The sequence below is a fragment of the Cucurbita pepo genome, chromosome 9 (genome assembly GCF_057944985.1).
Source record: "Cucurbita pepo subsp. pepo isolate OVF chromosome 9, ASM5794498v1, whole genome shotgun sequence".
NCBI classification, from domain to species: domain Eukaryota; kingdom Viridiplantae; phylum Streptophyta; class Magnoliopsida; order Cucurbitales; family Cucurbitaceae; genus Cucurbita; species Cucurbita pepo.
Window position 1 is genome coordinate 384,474 of NC_141806.1, and position 17,158 is coordinate 401,631.

A 17,158-nucleotide genomic window follows, 5' to 3' on the forward strand; every position below is an offset into this window, starting at 1 on the left:
TACATATGTTGAGATATAACATTTGGATAATATATTTATAATAATTAATTATGAAATATATTTATATTAAGAATCATAGAAAGTAGTATATTTTATTTTATTCTCATTATTTAATTAGTTTATATTTTCTTTATTTGTAGGTAGGTATTAGTTGATAGTATTAATGAGAATACATGATATGATAAAAAAACATAACTTCTTCTTTTTTTATTTAACGGAAATGAGATATTAATTAAATCACAATAAGTTTTGATTTTTAAATCAAACCCTAAATAAATAAATAATTTTTAAATGAAAATATAAATAAAAGATAAATGAAAGAAATCACATTTTAGAAGAATCAAATGGATTAAACTGACATTTGGAAAGTTAATTATAAAAAAAGTAATTTGTTGCCAAGAATTAAAAAATAATGATGAAATAAGTATTTAAATTAAAAATATTAAAAAAAAAAAAGAAAAGAAAAAGTGCCTAAATGAAAGGATATATATAATAAAGTATCCTAAATGGCTTTCATTTTGAACTCTTTACTCAATAGAGACGTTCACACTTCCCTTTCAGCACCTTCCCGCGCGCCAGTCATCTCCATTGGCGGAGTGTCAACATTTCTCTCTATTTCTCTCACATTTTCACACGAGGTATGCTGAAATTTCAGACCAAAAGCCAAGCATTTTAGTGCCCAAATGGGTCCACCGGGAATTTCATAATAAGGTCGGTGAAAAGCTTCTTCCCTTTGATTAATTTATGAATTATGGAGTCAATTAGTGCCTACGTTCTTGGATTAACAACCCTATTCTATTTGGGAGTCTGATTAGGCTATAATATATCACATGCAAATCACACACAAGAGTTTCTTTTTGTAATTAATGGGGTCTTTTGTCTTATCCAAATACTGCACGCCAGGTGTTTGATAAAATGCCTAGAATCTAGAAATGGCCAAATTTTATGGGATTTTCGAGTTCTTCCGTTTCATCATGCCTTTTTTTAAATGCATTTCTAGAATTTTGTCATCGAACACTAATAGCTTTTGAAACTCAAAATACCCTATAATGCACTCCACCTGTTTGATAAAACTCCCCAACCAAAACCACTTGCAAGGGATGAGATGAGCCTAAAACTTCGTTGTCTCCATTCGAGGTATTGGGTTTTACGTGTCTGTTTCTTACGCTCTCGCCCAGTCCACGTTGCCATTGTCAACCCCCATGGGATCCCCTTGGAAATTGCTCAACCATTTCTGTAAAGTTAAAGCCGTAAGCTCGGGGGTGGGAGGGTTCATGCATTGCACTTTCTAATTCTTTATTCATAGTTTATAATATCCTCTTTCTCCATTAAGAACTCTGCTCCAAATTTGTCAAATTCTCATTGCTTTATATTTTTCCATTTCTTTCACAACATGATGTGACATTCAAATAGTGTTTGTGCGCATAAAAATTATATTTTCTAGCCTTGTTTAAAATTATGTTGAATTAAAATTTTAATTCTGGAAATTTATAATTGGCGTTTATAAATTGATTTTTTCAAATGGTTTTTGTTTTTTGAGTGATTTATATTTTGCATTAAGATGCATAATTTCTTGAATTTCATCATACGAGTTCTTAAATGCATCTTTTTTTTTTTTTTAAAGAAATGTTGGAAATTGGTCCCATTTTAAGTCCACCGTTTCTTATTATTATTCTTTTTTTAGAATATTATTTTATTGTGTTCTTTCAGTGGAAAGCGGAATTTTCGAAAGCGTGCACGTCATCCTCATCTTTAGTCAATTCAATTTGGTTTACGGGTAGTTCAAACTCAATACGGAAATTCCAATGCTTCTTCTTCCATGAATAAAAAACTCAGAATTTTGTTTTGTTTTTATATTTTAAATTTTTTAATTTAGTCTATATATATTACTAATAAATATTAAAATTAGTTTTTATTACCAATTTTTTAAATAAATTTTAGAAAGCGATTCTTATTGAGTATTTTTTAAAATTGTAGATTTAAAATTTGAATCTTATTATAGAAATTAGAAATTCCTTTAAATATAAAGTTGTTAGAATATATATTTTTGGAGAAGATCGTGTTTTGAATATTAGAAGCTCTTTTTTGTTTAAATTATTAATAGTTTTAGACACTTTTTTTTTTTTTTTTTTTTTTTAAATCTTGAATTTCAAATATCTGTTATTATGAATCTTGTACGTGTTGATAATCTTATATTTACTAGTTATAATTTCATCCTTCTTTAACTCTGGATGGATATTGTATTCTCTTAGGTCCATTTGTTAGTCAAACCAAATTGAGATGATCTTGCACGAATTGGGTTAGCCCACATCAAGCCTTTTGCTCTTCACCCATGGCTAAATTTGGGCTTCTTTTCAAGTCTGATTGCGTTCTCATGATCAATCCAATCTCTTCTGCCTTACACATGGTTCCCAGCAGTATCTCTACAATTACCCATGCCAAACCTGATATTCACTCTACTATTAACAAACTTGGAGAATTGTCCACTTTCGAGCTTTCATGCTTCCCCTCCAGAGCTTTTCTTTTCTATGAGCTTTTCTATTTGGACTTTCGTTAAGATTTTTAAAACGCGTTTATTAAGGGTAGGTTTCACAATCTTGTAAAGAAATTGCAAAGAAGGTTTCGTACTCCTCTCCAACCTATGTGGAGCTCCCTAATCCACCCCTTTGAGAACCCAATGTCCTTGCTCGCATACCATTGTTCTACTTCCTTCTAGGGGTTTCCACAAAAAGAAAGTTTTGTTATCCTCCCCAATCGATGTGAGACCTCTCAATCCCCCCCTTCGGGGCTCAGCATCCTCACTGGCACATCGTCTCGTGTCCACCCTTTTGGGGTACAACCTCCTCGCTGGCACATCACTCGATGTCTGGCTCTGATACTATTTGTAATGGCCCAAGCCCATCGCTAGCGGATATTGTCCTCTTTGGGCTTTTCCATTCGAACTTCCCCCAAAATTTTTAAAACGCATTTGATTGGGAGAGGTTTCCACACTCTTATAAACAATGTTGATTACACACAACATGTCTTAATAGGAGTCTTGAGGTATCTTTTGCGCACTATGGTTCTTGATATTCATAATTAGCCTGTTCAGCAGTTCGGTCTTATATTTACAAGAAGGTTTGCTTGCATAGTTGACCACAAACCTTATCATGGGTTGTGCGTTTAATAGCGATACCTTGTTCTCTTGGTCCTAAAGAATTTCTTTGTCTGTTCCATTTTAGAATCTGAATGTCGTGCACTTGCGCGTGCCATTCAATATCTTGATGTGATAATATGGTACCACCGCATTAGATTCCAATTATGTGTTTCAGGCCCATCCGAAACCCAAAGACATCGATTTTCACATTGGTTTGTGATCAAATTCTCTGTAGATTGGAAGTTCATCAAATTTCTTATTTAGCTCAGTGTCTTGTATTTTTTGCTTGAAATGTTTGATTCTCTTCAATCTCCCTGTATTTGTAGGTATGGTCTTGTTCTTTATCAATTTTTCTGGCCAGACAACCAAAGCTGTTGAAAATCCCAAATAAGGTTTCATATCAAAATCACAGATTTCTCTGTAACTACTGTTCATATTTTTGAGATGGATGTGTTAAATAGTCTGATTAAACCTCGTTGCTTTACCTTTTTTGGGCTCAAGGCCAGCAGACACTCGGATTCAGGTGGGAGTGGTAGATTCTCTCATCATATTGTATGCTTGATACTATATGGTATTTTTAATGGGATCAGCATAATAGTTACACGGTTTTTCTTATATTATATGATTATTGTAGAGCTTGTACTCATTTATACTTCCCCATTTGATATTTAGAGATGTCCATCGGATTCTTATAGACTCACTCTAAATAGAGGAAAAATCCTCCTTTAAACGAGAAATGAGGAGGGAAGGGAAGAAAATTTTCCATATTAAGGAAATGGGACAAGAAATGAGGATTATATTCCCTGTCTCACTCCCGCCAAATGTCGTCTCCGTCTGTCCCTACTTCGAACCATGGCCATCTCTAAGTAAAATTTTATGAACTGTCATTGTGAATAGATTGTTTATCTCAAAATAGTCTCTTTAACCACGAATGCTAGTTGCAATTGGCATCCACAAAATCTTTGAGGAACTCTAGTTTTCGATTAATGCTCTGTTTTCAAGACCAATAATTTTCCATGACAAGAAATTTTAGAGGTTGCTAAGAGCTTTTATTACATTAATGCTCTGTTTCCAACTTGGTTATTTCCATTTCACTTAATACCTTCATAATTATTATTAAAAAGAAAAGGCTTAATTTTTGTCATAGGCTTTATATTAGTGTCTCATAGCTTGTTTATGTTTGTTTATGTTGACATTTAAAATTCAATTTTAACGTATAAGAAATGAAAATTTTCTTTAATTAGGTGAGATTAATTGATTTATAAAAATTTATTTAATAGGCGCAAGAAGTTGAGATGTGGGCCAGCCGATGAGAGCCGAGCCGCCTAGAAGATGTCAGCCAGATAATTTAGATGCCAATACTTCTTTTACATCAAAGCCAGCCATCACATGCCACGTGGTGATTCTCGATTTGTCTGTGAAGAATTATCTTCACTCTCTCACCAAGTCAGTTCTCTATTTTACTATTTCTCCGACGGTACAACGTTTCTTCCTTTCTTTTCTCTCTCTGGATCCGAAATCGGCATTTGTCTGAACCCTAAATTTCTTGGGGCTTTCACTTCGTAGATCGCGATAATGGAGATGGGGACCTCTTTCTATTTTCTACCATTCTGAAAGGTTTAGGTTCTCTTTTCTTAGTTGTTTGATCCTCAAATTGGATATTTATCGTAAAATTTCTTACAGATGAGATGTACCTTCTGCACGATTTACTTCTGGAACCTGTTTCTTGTTTGCCGTCTTTCCCCTTCCTCCCTTTTATCACTATATTTATGGATCTGGATCCAACGCTACAGGATTTGAGCCCTAATTTTCGTTGTGCGTACTCTTAATGAGCCGGTATATCATTAGCTGCCACTTGTGTTAGTCTGCTTTAGGTTTTGAACATTTTCTTCTTTTTTGCTGTATCCCCTACACTGCTGTAGTTTTGGGGATCCAATGTTTTAAAATCTGTGATCTGAGTAGCAAAGAGATGCGATTGAGCCCCGAATCTATTTTCCTTTTGGTTTTGTTTAGAAACAATTGTCGTTTTCTTGCATGGTGAAGAATTTGGATTGAATTACCTCGGTTTATTTTTATGTGCACAGTTTGCTTACTGTATATCTCGATCTGATGTTGATGATTGTTCAAGTAGTTTAAGTACTTTGGAATTCCCATTTCCATATTGGATCGAGGTTACTATGCACTATGTATGACTCATTGTTATGGGTGTATAATGCTTAGTTTGTAGACTTGGTGGCTGGTTTCTAACAAATCAGAGGATAGTACCCAAGAACTAACTCATAGCAGTGAATGGTGTTGGGTGTGAAGTCTCAGTTAAATTTGAATTGATGGCCATTTATGCTTTGTGCTCATAGGCATGTAATACTTGGTTTGTAGATCAGACTGTAGGTTTCTATCATGTTTAGTTTGATACCCTTAACTTGTGTCTTTATCAGAGGATTCTACCAAGAACTAACTCATTATTTAAGTGAATAGATATTTAGATGGTGGTGGGTGATAGTCTCAGTCATTTGAGTTGATGGTCAATTATGCTTTGCATCACCCCTGGGGGGAACTTATAGATGGCTTACTTAGAATATGTTTTGTTTCAGGTTCCTCCTCTGACCCTCTGCTACTTTTATTTATTGCTGTACTTTGTTCACAATTAATTGATTTTTTCTTCTTTGAATATTTAATGTCTTCTTGTATGAGGGATGATTATCACATGTGGAACATGTAGGTGAATAAAGGATTGTACAAGTGAATTAGCATGCATAAACGGGGGTGCAAGTTTGTGACAATTAACTTAGGATCTGAGGCTCAGAAGGCTAATATTATTGTTATTATGCGGTGTATGCTTTTAATAGCATTGAGTTCCTTCCTATTTATCCGGGAAAAAAAAACCATTGAGCATTCCTTCCTATCTTTTCCCTGAAAATTTTCATGATTTTATGGCATGTTGTCTCTTCCCTGGCTCTTGCTGGTAACTCTCAGGTACTTAGTACATGGTGTTAGATTCTTTTAGTGTTCTCTTTATAGGTCTCTTGGTACGTTTGTTCTTTGGCAGTCTCCATGAATGCTGTTAATTGTAACTAACAGCGTTAGCAGTTGAATAGCTTATAGTAGGCATTTTTTCCGTTTCTTTTTCTATGGTCTTGAAGATTATTGACTAGTTTATTCTCTTCAATCCACAGCCATCAGGAAGAGGCTCATGTGAGTTGCTTGCAATTAGACAGCTTTGTATTTGTTGCTTCGGTTGGAATATTGCACTCTTTGGTTCATTTGATATGAACAAAATGGGAAAGTGGAAAGGTTGTGGAAAACTAGGACGACTGGTGCCAAGAGGTGGTTCTATGACTTCTTACAAATATGCTCTTTTGTTGTCACCTGTTGTCTCTGTCTGGGATTGCATTGTCAGGAAAATGAGGTATTCCTACAGACCTGAGTGGGTGTAGTGTTTAGGATAGTAAAATTATAGTAGATTTTTATATATATATATATATAAAAAAAGTAATCCACTGTAGATTTTATAGCATCATGATGAAAGGATGGAAAAACAATTACGAGGATATATATACTACTTACAACTAGTTTTTCGAAAAAGAGATTGAAAAGTTTAGTTAGGTTATGGCTAGTTTTGTGGCTAGTATGGGCAATAAAGGACAGCCTGTCGTGAAGAAAGCAAAAAAGAAGCAGGTGAAGGATGAGTTGGATCGTCAGAAACAAGCTGAGAAGAAAAAGAGGCGGTTAGAAAAAGCGCTTGCGACTTCAGCAGCTATTATATCTGAACTTGAAAAGAAAAAACAAATGAAGAAGGAAGAACAGCAAAGGCTAGATGAAGAAGGTGCTGCTATTGCTGAGGCTGTTGCTCTGCATGTCCTGATTGGTGAAGACTCAGATGACTCGTACAAGATTCTTCTAGAAAACGACGGTCTCAACCCTTGGGACTGCCCTGGGCAGTTTGACCACGTAATGAGTGTTTCAAGACCAGACATTCCAGTGCAGGAGTTTGGGAGATGTACCACCCTTGATGGGACTGGTTGGACTTCTAACATCGATAGATTTGGATCAATGTGGCATGGTTTTGGGAGCGATTATTGGTCGGTCTCTGCTGGACATTATGCTGAAGATCACCGTGCATTATGTTTCAAGCAAGTTGATGGAGCTGTAAGTGAGATTTCTGCTGGCATTATAGCGGCGCAGGCTGTCTCATCACTTCATATTACGGTAGATGGGGATGAAGAATTCAACGCCCTTAACAGAAAGCGAAGGGGTATGTAAAATTACTTTGCATGTTTGAAATTGTGGTAATATGGTGTTCTGGTACATGCTCTCATAATTGTTTGCGTGTGGAAGATTTGTCGTGTTTTTGAGGGAGTTCCAAGTTGTTCTTATGGACTTTAAGCTCGCGAATTCGACCTTCTTGAGTCGTGGCGTGCTCCAAGGGCACGCTCGGCAGCAGTTGTTCTCAAATGTGCATTCCGGCCAAGCCCGCTCACTGAGATCATCAATCCTGTCTTTGTTGAATTGTATTTTATATGACTTTGTATTATAGAAAAATGTTTTGGCTTCAACGACTTAACTGGATTGCCTTTTCTGCTTGGAAGGGATTGAATGCTGAAAGTAGTTATTGATCCACGTAGAATAATAATCTTTAATGCCTGCCATAAATTATTCTCTGCTCAAAATGGATCCTTTTTTTAACAGAAAACCAGCGATTTATATTTGCAGACATTTGAGATCCACTTTTAAAATGTATTGGCATGAAATAATTTTCCAATTTTACTTACGTTCTTAATCAGATGGTTGATTATGATTTACCAGATGAATAGAAGCTGCAATGTCGGTAGCATAAATTATGCATTACTAAAGCTATAAAAATCAGTTGAGAAGCGAAGAAATGGGTTGCATTTATCTATAAAATATCAACTTGCAGGGTTCTGCACAGAATATCATCAAACACGATTCCCACTTATAAACGCACACAGAACTTATATATTTCTCAGTGATAAAAATGAAATTTTACACTTAAAGAAACAAATGAACCTAAGATCATCAACACAGATTTCCACTTTTACCTAACAATGTTTTCACATGTCTTGATGCGCTCGTGAATTGAGCAATATTGGTGTCTCTTCATTTGCTTTGCGTTGTTGCTCTGCTGCACCTTCTTCAACTTCATTCTCTACTTCTGAACTACTCGATGGTTTGGCACCTGTGGTAATAAGATTCTTAAACCATGCAGCTTGAAATCTAGAAGTACCTCTATTTGAGTCATCTGTAGACTCTGTGGGCGATATGACGTTGTTTGTGGCCCCTAGAATAAAACGGTAAGCCACTTTGCTGGCCGATATGATCTCTGTTTTCGCTTGTTTGAACTGCAACAACCCCATCAAAACCAACAAAGCAAGTTTAGTTCATTTCATTACACAAGTTATAATTACCCAACCCAACCCAACCCAACGCATAGAGTATACAATGTCAATAACATCTTATTTTCATCTCTAAAAAAAAAAGAATACTGTCTTTAGGTAATGAGTCTTAGGAACATAAATACCAAAAACGACAAAATCTTAGACGTTGGAAGTTACACCTAAAGTCATAGGAATATTTGCATGCAGATCATTCATATATTAACCCTTGGGCAATGGATCGATCATCCCTACACTTCAAACCTAGTAGCAACAAGATTAGTACTGCCTTTTCAGAAAAGAAAGACTTGTAACAAAAATAAGCCTAGATGCAAAGGGCTAAGCAATTGTAAGTAGTGGTAAAATTCCCCTTAAGATATAGATGTCATAATATTGCTTCGTTCCAGAAAAGAGTCATTTTGACATGTAAAATGTTATGCGATAAATGATGAAGCGCAAATCTTACACGAACTGCTGTGTTTCCAGCTACTTCCAATGCAGCATCACCAGCGTTGGCAAACCGATTAACCCAACCTACAACAGGATAAGCATCATCAGACTTCTGCTCCCAAAAAATAATCAACATCCACTTGTTAAAGTATTTGCCAAAATAATCACTCCATTTAAAAGAAAATAGTCTCTACCAGTCTACGTCCATTATTTCATCCTATGACATCAATGTAAAGTCCAGAGCTTCAAATATTTAATTATACATCCTTACATGCTTTCAGGTCTAAACTGTTTTCTCACCTCCATCACTTGTAACAAAGATTATACACAAGATATGGAGAAATAAGGAAAAAGGAAACCAATACCAGTCAATTATTAGGAGATGAAATGACTAGGAAAAAGTAACAACTTTTATGAAATGCAAAGACAAAAATAAGAATGACAGCGAAGAGAGTATAACAGTTAGTTTAGTACAAAGAAAACAAAAATAAAGAGACAGAGAGAGAACTAAAATAGCCAGAAAATGAAGATGTATTTGATAAGATCTATGTTTCAAATAAGCCCCAAACTCAGTTATGCGCACGCTCAAAGATGTAAAATAGAAGCCTGTTATTTTAATGGGGTTTTAAAATGTTCTGTTTGCCTTTCTGCAGAGTTGAACCTCAGACTAGGCCCAAAGCACGTGCCTCAATATCTCTTAAAGACCAATAGTGTACTTATTATCGACATGCTTAATGAGCTTTATTTAGCAATAAAAGCCACTCATCATCAAAAGTGATGTCATTTCAAACTAGAACAACAAACAGAAATATTATATTAAAACCATGATGATTCAAATATATACTGTAAATGAGAGAAGGTTAACATGCTGACATGAACTTAGAAACCTAATAGACGTAAAGGAATTTCTTTCATTATCTCCATAAAACATCAGGCATAATAAATCTAGTTGATGCCTCAAATGCACACAGAAATTGTCTCAGAACAAAGATCTTATTATTATAGATCATAATAGTATGAACACAGATAACATTACCTGGAAGTTTTGATACACTGAGCATTTCACAGAACTGATCACAAAAGTGGTTACAGTTTCTTGAAAGTAAGTCATATGAACTTCCAGGCCACTCTCTACTAAGTTCCCTTAAAATCTGATTCACCTTGAAAATTGAACAGTTTGTTTTACCAAGGTTAATACTTTCACGATATGTGTACATCGGATTCTGTCCAGAAGGGCAACTGAAAACTCCAGTTCCTTGCTCACAAAACCCAAAAGACCATTCATCATCTCCATAAACCTGTAGTGCATAGCACAATTAGTCTAACACCCCGTCAACCATAATAGACATGAATCTGTGTAGGGAAATATGGTTAGGAGAATGTGATTGGCAAAGAGTACAATAGTGGAAGCTTCATACACCTTTGCAAATTCATTTCAGAATAATATTTCATCGCTTCTATGAAGAAATCTTAACTGCAAAATCTACACATTGTTTGATAGCTAAATTCTTATGGAAGAACGCCATAATCTGTAGGAATTAAACGGATGAAATAACAAAATATCCTGGAAACTACCAAATGTTGCTGAAGTAGACATTGGTAACAAGAATGTCAGAGTAGAATCTATGATTATCCATGGCGAGAATGGGAGTGAAAAGTAGAAAATTACTACACGATCTATTGCAAACAATATCACACGTCTTATGAGATAAAATATATAACGATATCTCACAATCTAGAGTGAACCACAGAGTCCAATATCTTCTGGATAAGAACAAATTCTAATTTCTATCACGAAAAATAGAACTAACAAACTTTCTCAAAAGTCTTAGATGAACTGTAACACATTACATCCTTAGTAGGTATCAAATCTCTACCTCCATCAAAGCCAATATCAACCTAAATCAGAGCAACACGTAGTAAACTACTGGATCATTAAGCAGACACTAACATGTAAATACGAAGAGAAAACATCAATACTTAGTCTACATTAACATGTAAATACGAAGAGAAAAACAGAGGAGAAAGCGGGAAACCTGAACAGCGCTATGGAAGATACCGCCTAGACCAATTCCATCCTTGAAGATCTTGTTGATATTAACAATTGTATTGTTGGTCTTATCTGATCCGCTATTCGTGACGTCGTATATATGCAGCATCACGTCAGTCATTTTTTCAAGAAAAACGCAAACAAAAACCCTAAACTGTAAACCTAGTCCTCCTCTTCTCACAGAATTTGAAACAAAATTATCCTAACCCTAAATCTACCACCGGTATCTCCTGAAACTTGCCTCGCAATGTCTCTCAGTTCGAAGAATTGAATTGGATTCAAATGAAATCAAAAGAACCCTTCGACCACCGCCATCTCTCCACTTCACACCATGATTTGCTCTTCGCGGTCTCTGATTTCAAAATCTTTTCGCCTCGAAAATCGAAATCTCTTTCTCCAATTCCTCCTTTTCTTTCTTTAAACTCTAAAAAGACGAATTCGAATTTAGATTATTCTTCAAGTATTTCATTTTTCTTTTAATTATTCTTCACAACTCTGCAAAATCACTTGGATCTCAGAAATATGTTTACGTTTAACAAACCAAATTTTAGATTCTTTTTTAATATTTAACTTAATATGTCTCTTAATTTCCTAATATATTAAAATAACCAAAATAGCCTCCTATTTCACTTTTAAATTTTATCGTGAGGTTGTCATTCATTATTCTGCCGTGTGTCAATGATCATCACCACTACAATTACTGACTACTCTGATAACAATCGTCACCGTCTATTTTTGTGTCTATCGCCTACCTCCAGTAACTACAATTACTACGATGACCACTCTGACATACGATATTTTATTGGTCTTAAAGTTTTAAATATAATTTGGATCTTTTTAATATTTTATGATAATTTGACATTACCATATGTAATAAATATTTTGAGTGTAAAGTGTAAAGTAAGCTAAATTAACTTTTATATTAAAAAATACTTTAAAAAATGTAAATAAATGCATACATCATTTTACTTTAAAAAGATGTATTTTAAAATTTAGGTGTAACTACGGAAAAATTACGAAATTGCCCTTTTTAAAATGATTGAAGAAATAGGTGTAACTACGAAATTGCCCTTGAGAATATGAAAAATTACAGAAATGGAAAGGTGAAGCACAGTTCGCGTGGCAGTCGGTGCCGGGTTGCGAGGAGATGATGGGTAATAAGGCCATTATCTGAAATGAGTTGGACGAGTGGGTCCCACGTGCTCGTGCCTTCCTTAACATTTGGGCTCGGATTCATTAGTCTTTTCCTTTAATCTACTGATATTTTTTTGGATTTGTTAAATTTATTTTGTAATATTTGAAATTTTAAAATATTTAGATAAAATTAAATTTTAGAAATCACTATTAATTTAGACAACTTGTATAATATACGAGACTCGAGCCAAGCAATTAAAAAATAAAAAAAATAAAAAAAAAAGTAAACATTAAAAGACAAAATTACTCGTTTATTTAGGTCTCGTGATGATATCACTTGGAATATTTTGTTTTGTCACAGCTAACATCAACTTTGGGTCACAAACCAAAAGATTCCCAATGGAAAAGAAAGATAAAGAAAGAGCTCATCTTCTTTCACGCATGCCCACTCTCAACCTCTTTTCTCTTTTCGTACACCGTTCTAGAAACAAATACCACTTAGTTTCTATAACGGTCCAAGCCCACCGCTAACAGATATTGTCTCTATTTGGACTTTCCCCTTCAAGCTTTCTCTCAAGATTTTTAAAACACGTTTGCTAGGGAGAGGTTTTCACACCCTTATAAAGAAAGTCTCGTTCTCGACTCATAATATATAGTTTCATTTCAATTTGGAGGTAAATTTACAATACTACAGAATTCACAACATTAAACCAAGATAACCCTCTTGGCTGTAATTTTCCTACAGTAAAATGTAACTAAGGTACTTCTAAAATATGGTGTAAGAAAAGAGAATGATGACTATTCAGATTGCTTCTTATGTTTTAGAATCAATCATAAAGCTATCTATCTTCCATCATTAGTAAGCAATTGGGAGAAAACTTTGGTTGTACTTATGTCTGAATAATTACCAGTACTTTCATCTGAATGTCTCCTCAAGTTGCTAGGATGAATTGCTGTGGATGTTGGGAAGTCGGAGTCGTCGATGTCCACGGGTTCCAATGGTTCGGTCTGTATCCCGACTTGTAGTTGAAGAACATACTCCAAGTTCCATAACACATCTCCCATGGTTGGTCTGTCAATACCATAGTCAGCCAAACATTTTTCTGCTGTTTCTCCATACTTCTTCAATGAACTCGGATTGATTTGCCCGACCAAATGTGGATCGATAATCTTTTCGAGCATGCCTTTCCTTTGCCAATGCAGTGCCCATTCCGCAAGATTTACTTGTTCCCTAGCAAGCAATGGATCAACAGCAGGCCTAGCACAAAGAACTTCAAAGAGAACTACTCCAAATGAATAGACATCCGACTTATCAGTGAGTTGTTGTCTTCGAAAATACTCGGGATCTAGATAGCCGAAGCTGCCTTTAACTCCAGTACTAACATGGGTTTCATCGAGACGAGGCCCGGATCTTGAAAGACCAAAATCTGCAACTTTAGCAACATAGTTCTCATCCAGCAAAATGTTGGTCGACTTGATATCACGGTGGATGATGCCCTGTGCAAAACCAGTGTGGAGGTAGTGAAGACCTCTGGCTGCACCAATGCAGATTTCGAGTCGTTGCTTCCACGACAACGGTGAGACAATCGGGCCATACAATTGCTTTTTCAATGGACCTTTCTCCATATATTCATAAACCAGTATCATTTCAGACTGTTCATCACAGTAACCAACAAGTGAAACAAGATGGTGATGTCGAATCTTGGACAAAATAGCAATCTCAGTGTGGAATTCAGGCAGGCCCTGACGTGATCCTGGCACACCTCTCTTCACAGCAACCTTTATATTGTCCCTAAGAACCCCTTTGTAAACCATACCAAATCCGCCCGAACCAATGATCAAACTCTTGTCGAAGTCGTTCGTCGCCGATTGAATATCAGCAAAGGGGATCTTCAAGCTGTGGTATCCATTTGGTCCAAAAGATGTTGCAAGAGTTGATCCCCTTGATAATTTACTATCAGAACTGCCTCCTCCATACGCCTGAACGGATGTCCAACCTGCACTCTCGGCCCGCCTCGGCTTCCTCTTCTTCCTCCACTTGCATGCCAAAGCAAGAATTGCAGCAACAACCAAACATAAACCAACAAATCCACCAACAGCAGGTCCTACAATAACCCATAAATTTCTTTTCTTCTTCTCAGCTTCTGAAAACATATCCTTAGCATTCACCATTTCCAGGATCTCAGCTCCATTTAAGATCGCATTATATCTCAATGAACTGCTCAGATCAGACGGTCCAACACTTATCTGAATATTCCCAAAACCAGCAGAATCCACAATGAAATCAACATAAAGAGGAGTTGAAAGCTGGTGAAATGAAAGAGATGACAAATCCAGATCCCTATATGCAGAATAGCCATTGATATACACATTAAAGTACAGCTGATTAAGAGCAGAGCTAACAATATCACAGAAATGCAAGCGAATCAAGTGCTTCGCGTCATTAGATTCCAATGGAAAGTTCCAAGTGATGTTGAATTTTGCACCCAAAGTTGAGTTTTCCTTGTTCATCTGTTGCAATGTCATATAAACGCTGTCCGGCGCGTCCTCCCTGGTAGCGCCACCGGCCTGATAGTTCGGCGCGTGAAAAGTTGCGGCGACCTTTGCCGCCGATTTTAATACCAAAAAAGGCTCGTCAGGCACCCAAGTTCTCCATAGGCTGTCGTTGAACGGGGTCACCAGAGAACCCCCAACGTTAATTCTGTATTTCGTTTCCAAAATTTGTGAAGTGAGTTTATAATATTCTCGAACTCCATAAGAATCCACAAGCTTAGCTCCATTATCGGTAATGAGTTGTTTAGGAGCTGAAAATACCTCGATTGCATTTGCGAACCCGAAACGTGTACTCGAAACCGGTTTGAACTCGATTTCAAGCACATTGGTATCAATTCTCACCATAAACTCTTTAATCACAGAATCGTTAACGCGAGAAATGATACAAAGAAAAGCACCATTAGCCCAGATAGTAAAATTTGCGGAATGTAAAGCGAATTCCGGCGCCGAAAATGGCGAAAGATGGAATCGCACCAAGTGAGTACCGTTCTTTTTTATGTTGAATCTGTAGCTTGAGGCGCTGGTGAAAACTCTGGCCGTATGATACAAAGGCTCAGAATCCGGAGGCGGATTTCGGTTGGAAACCGCCACCGATCGGCCGGCGGTGAGAAAGTCGGAGGCGGGTTTGACTGAATCGCCGACGAAGGTGCGGTTAAAGAAGGTGGGACTGGAGGATGAGCCGCAGCTGAGAAGAAAAATGTCAGAGGGAACAAACTCAGGAGAAGAAAAGGGAAGGAGAAGAAGAAGGAGAAAGAGGAATTTGGAGATCGCCATGGGAGGCGCCACAGTGTTGCAGAGAAGGAAGAAGTATAGCTTTAGAATAAAAAATGGAAATGGAAATGTTTTGCTGTGGGAACGGAGCCACAGCAAGGTGATAGCGAGAGAAAGAAATTGAAAGGCCAAATAATAAGGGCAATTTAAATCTCATCTTTGACAGTTGTTATAATGTTGTAATGCATATTTTCTCAAAAAGGATAGCATAACATGAGACCATCACCTACTTCCTCCTTGCTCTCTCCATATCTTAGGATCTTTTTTAGGGTCAAATTCTCAATTATCCACCGCTCGATTTTATCCTGAAGTATATATATCATCGAGTAAGATATCAGATGTTTAAATCTCTCATTCAAATGTCATTTTATTTTTTAAAAAGAAAAGAAAAAAAAAAGTTAAAAGCGGACTAAATCATTAATATAAAAGAGCAAACAGAAGCCCGAGTTATACGGGTAATTAAATTAAATCTTGGGTGTTAATAAATTATAATAATGCACACTTTTAGGGTTGAATTTTTTGCCTGAGAAATGATTATTTGCACTCATATTTGGATGACCAAAGTATGGAAGTGGGGGAGGATAGTGGAATACACAAAGCATACAAAATAGTGGTTTGAAGGGCTGTTTTGGCATTATGGTGGTAGGGAGACTTCTAATGTGTTTAATTGAAGCCGAGATTAATTAAAAAGATATGATTTTAACAACTTGGAACACATCTTTCAACCCTTCTAATCTCTCAATAATAATAATAATAATAATAATAATAATAATGCAATTAAGATTACTTTAACTTCCTGACAAAGCATGCTTCCCAGTAAATCGTCATAATTTTTTCATTTAAACTTTTCATAGATGATCCCTAGAGAAAGAATAGCCAAAGAAATTTTGACGTAAATATTACCCAAAATCAAGTTAATATTTTTAAAAAAATGTAAGTACTAATTAAAAGAAAGAAAAAAAAGATTACCTTATAAATTTATAAGTAAATTATCAAAAACTTAAATAAAAGCTTAAATTTAAAATATTAATCATATCTTTTATGGTCCAACTAAATCTAAGTTATTCCACACCTTTATTGGTAGGAATAAATTTACAGCTATCTTTTAATTATTTAGGACTAAATAAAAAAAATAGTTTCGAACTGGGTCAAGTTTTCAAAAATTTATACTAAGAACTACTAAAAAAGGGAAATTTTTTTTAAGAGTATTTGACACAAATAACTTATTATTATTTTTGCAAACATTAAAAACTATGTAATATATATTTGAATCTTATCCAAATATATTTAATTACATACTTTAGGTAAATTTATCAAAATTTTCTTTCAACTAAATTTTCTTATGAGTTGAGATATTAAGAATCTATTAATTTTAGGTTCCAATTCAATAAATTTTTATTCAATGATTCTATCTAACTCTACTCTAAACCTAGAGACATTTATATGTTGCATGACAGTAGTATTCATGCATATAATCATTACATGCAAGTCAATTTTTCCCAAGTTATTCATAATCACAATTGAGTTAAAAAGAAAATATGTCATATACTTATATCTTACACGTTAAGTGTACCTCTAGTCGCTAATGAATGATTTATCTACAATCTAATATGAACTAAGTTCCTCTCGAGTTAGTGAAGTGGTGGAATCTTATTGTTCAAGTCCCTAAATCAA

General features: G+C 35.5%; 3 protein-coding genes and 1 long non-coding RNA gene across 6 annotated transcripts; 2 read left to right on the plus strand and 2 right to left on the minus strand.

Annotated features, from left to right (window-relative positions):
- Positions 1-696: 696 nt before the first annotated feature.
- On the plus strand, positions 697-6,449 carry LOC111801656 (uncharacterized). 3 transcript variants are annotated; one of them, XR_015422358.1, is made up of 3 exons: positions 697-711; positions 4,417-4,753; positions 6,310-6,449. It is a non-coding gene; the product is annotated as an uncharacterized LOC111801656 (long non-coding RNA). The 3 variants fall into 3 exon arrangements; XR_015422359.1 differs by lacking the exon at positions 697-711 and adding an exon at positions 3,448-3,462; XR_015422357.1 differs by lacking the exon at positions 697-711 and adding an exon at positions 3,645-3,659.
- A 117-nt stretch (positions 6,450-6,566) lies between these two features.
- Positions 6,567-7,753, plus strand: LOC147790953 (uncharacterized). Its single transcript, XM_087126660.1, has one exon. The coding sequence runs from the start codon at positions 6,743-6,745 to the stop codon at positions 7,394-7,396; it is 654 nt and encodes a 217-aa protein (XP_086982786.1). The 5' UTR covers positions 6,567-6,742; the 3' UTR covers positions 7,397-7,753.
- Positions 7,754-8,000: 247 nt separating this feature from the next.
- Positions 8,001-11,534, minus strand: LOC111801655 (deSI-like protein At4g17486). The gene is made up of 4 exons (XM_023685717.2): positions 11,013-11,534; positions 10,013-10,274; positions 8,993-9,060; positions 8,001-8,493 (listed from the first exon to the last, which is right to left on the minus strand). The coding sequence occupies exons 1-4, from the start codon at positions 11,145-11,147 to the stop codon at positions 8,206-8,208; spliced, it is 753 nt and encodes a 250-aa protein (XP_023541485.1). The 5' UTR covers positions 11,148-11,534; the 3' UTR covers positions 8,001-8,205.
- Positions 11,535-12,795: 1,261 nt separating this feature from the next.
- Positions 12,796-15,637, minus strand: LOC111801649 (putative receptor-like protein kinase At5g24010). The gene has a single exon (XM_023685711.2). It carries the CDS (start codon positions 15,485-15,487, stop codon positions 13,004-13,006), a length of 2,484 nt encoding a protein of 827 aa, XP_023541479.2. The 5' UTR covers positions 15,488-15,637; the 3' UTR covers positions 12,796-13,003.
- Between the last annotated feature and the right edge of the window lie 1,521 nt (positions 15,638-17,158).

What these genes read in the sequence shown, in the direction of transcription:
- LOC147790953 (XM_087126660.1), top strand. Translation starts at nt 6,743, where the DNA reads ATGGCTAGTTTTGTGGCTAGTATGGGCAATAAAGGACAGCCTGTCGTG.
- LOC111801649 (XM_023685711.2), bottom strand. Translation starts at nt 15,487, where the DNA reads ATGGCGATCTCCAAATTCCTCTTTCTCCTTCTTCTTCTCCTTCCCTTT.
- LOC111801655 (XM_023685717.2), bottom strand. Translation starts at nt 11,147, where the DNA reads ATGACTGACGTGATGCTGCATATATACGACGTCACGAATAGCGGATCA. An exon ending in CAGTGTATCAAAACTTCCAG is followed by an intron (nt 9,061 to 10,012) that starts GTAATGTTATCT and finishes ATCCTGTTGTAG; the next exon opens with GTTGGGTTAATCGGTTTGCC. An exon ending in CTGGAAACACAGCAGTTCGT is followed by an intron (nt 8,494 to 8,992) that starts GTAAGATTTGCG and finishes GGGTTGTTGCAG; the next exon opens with TTCAAACAAGCGAAAACAGA.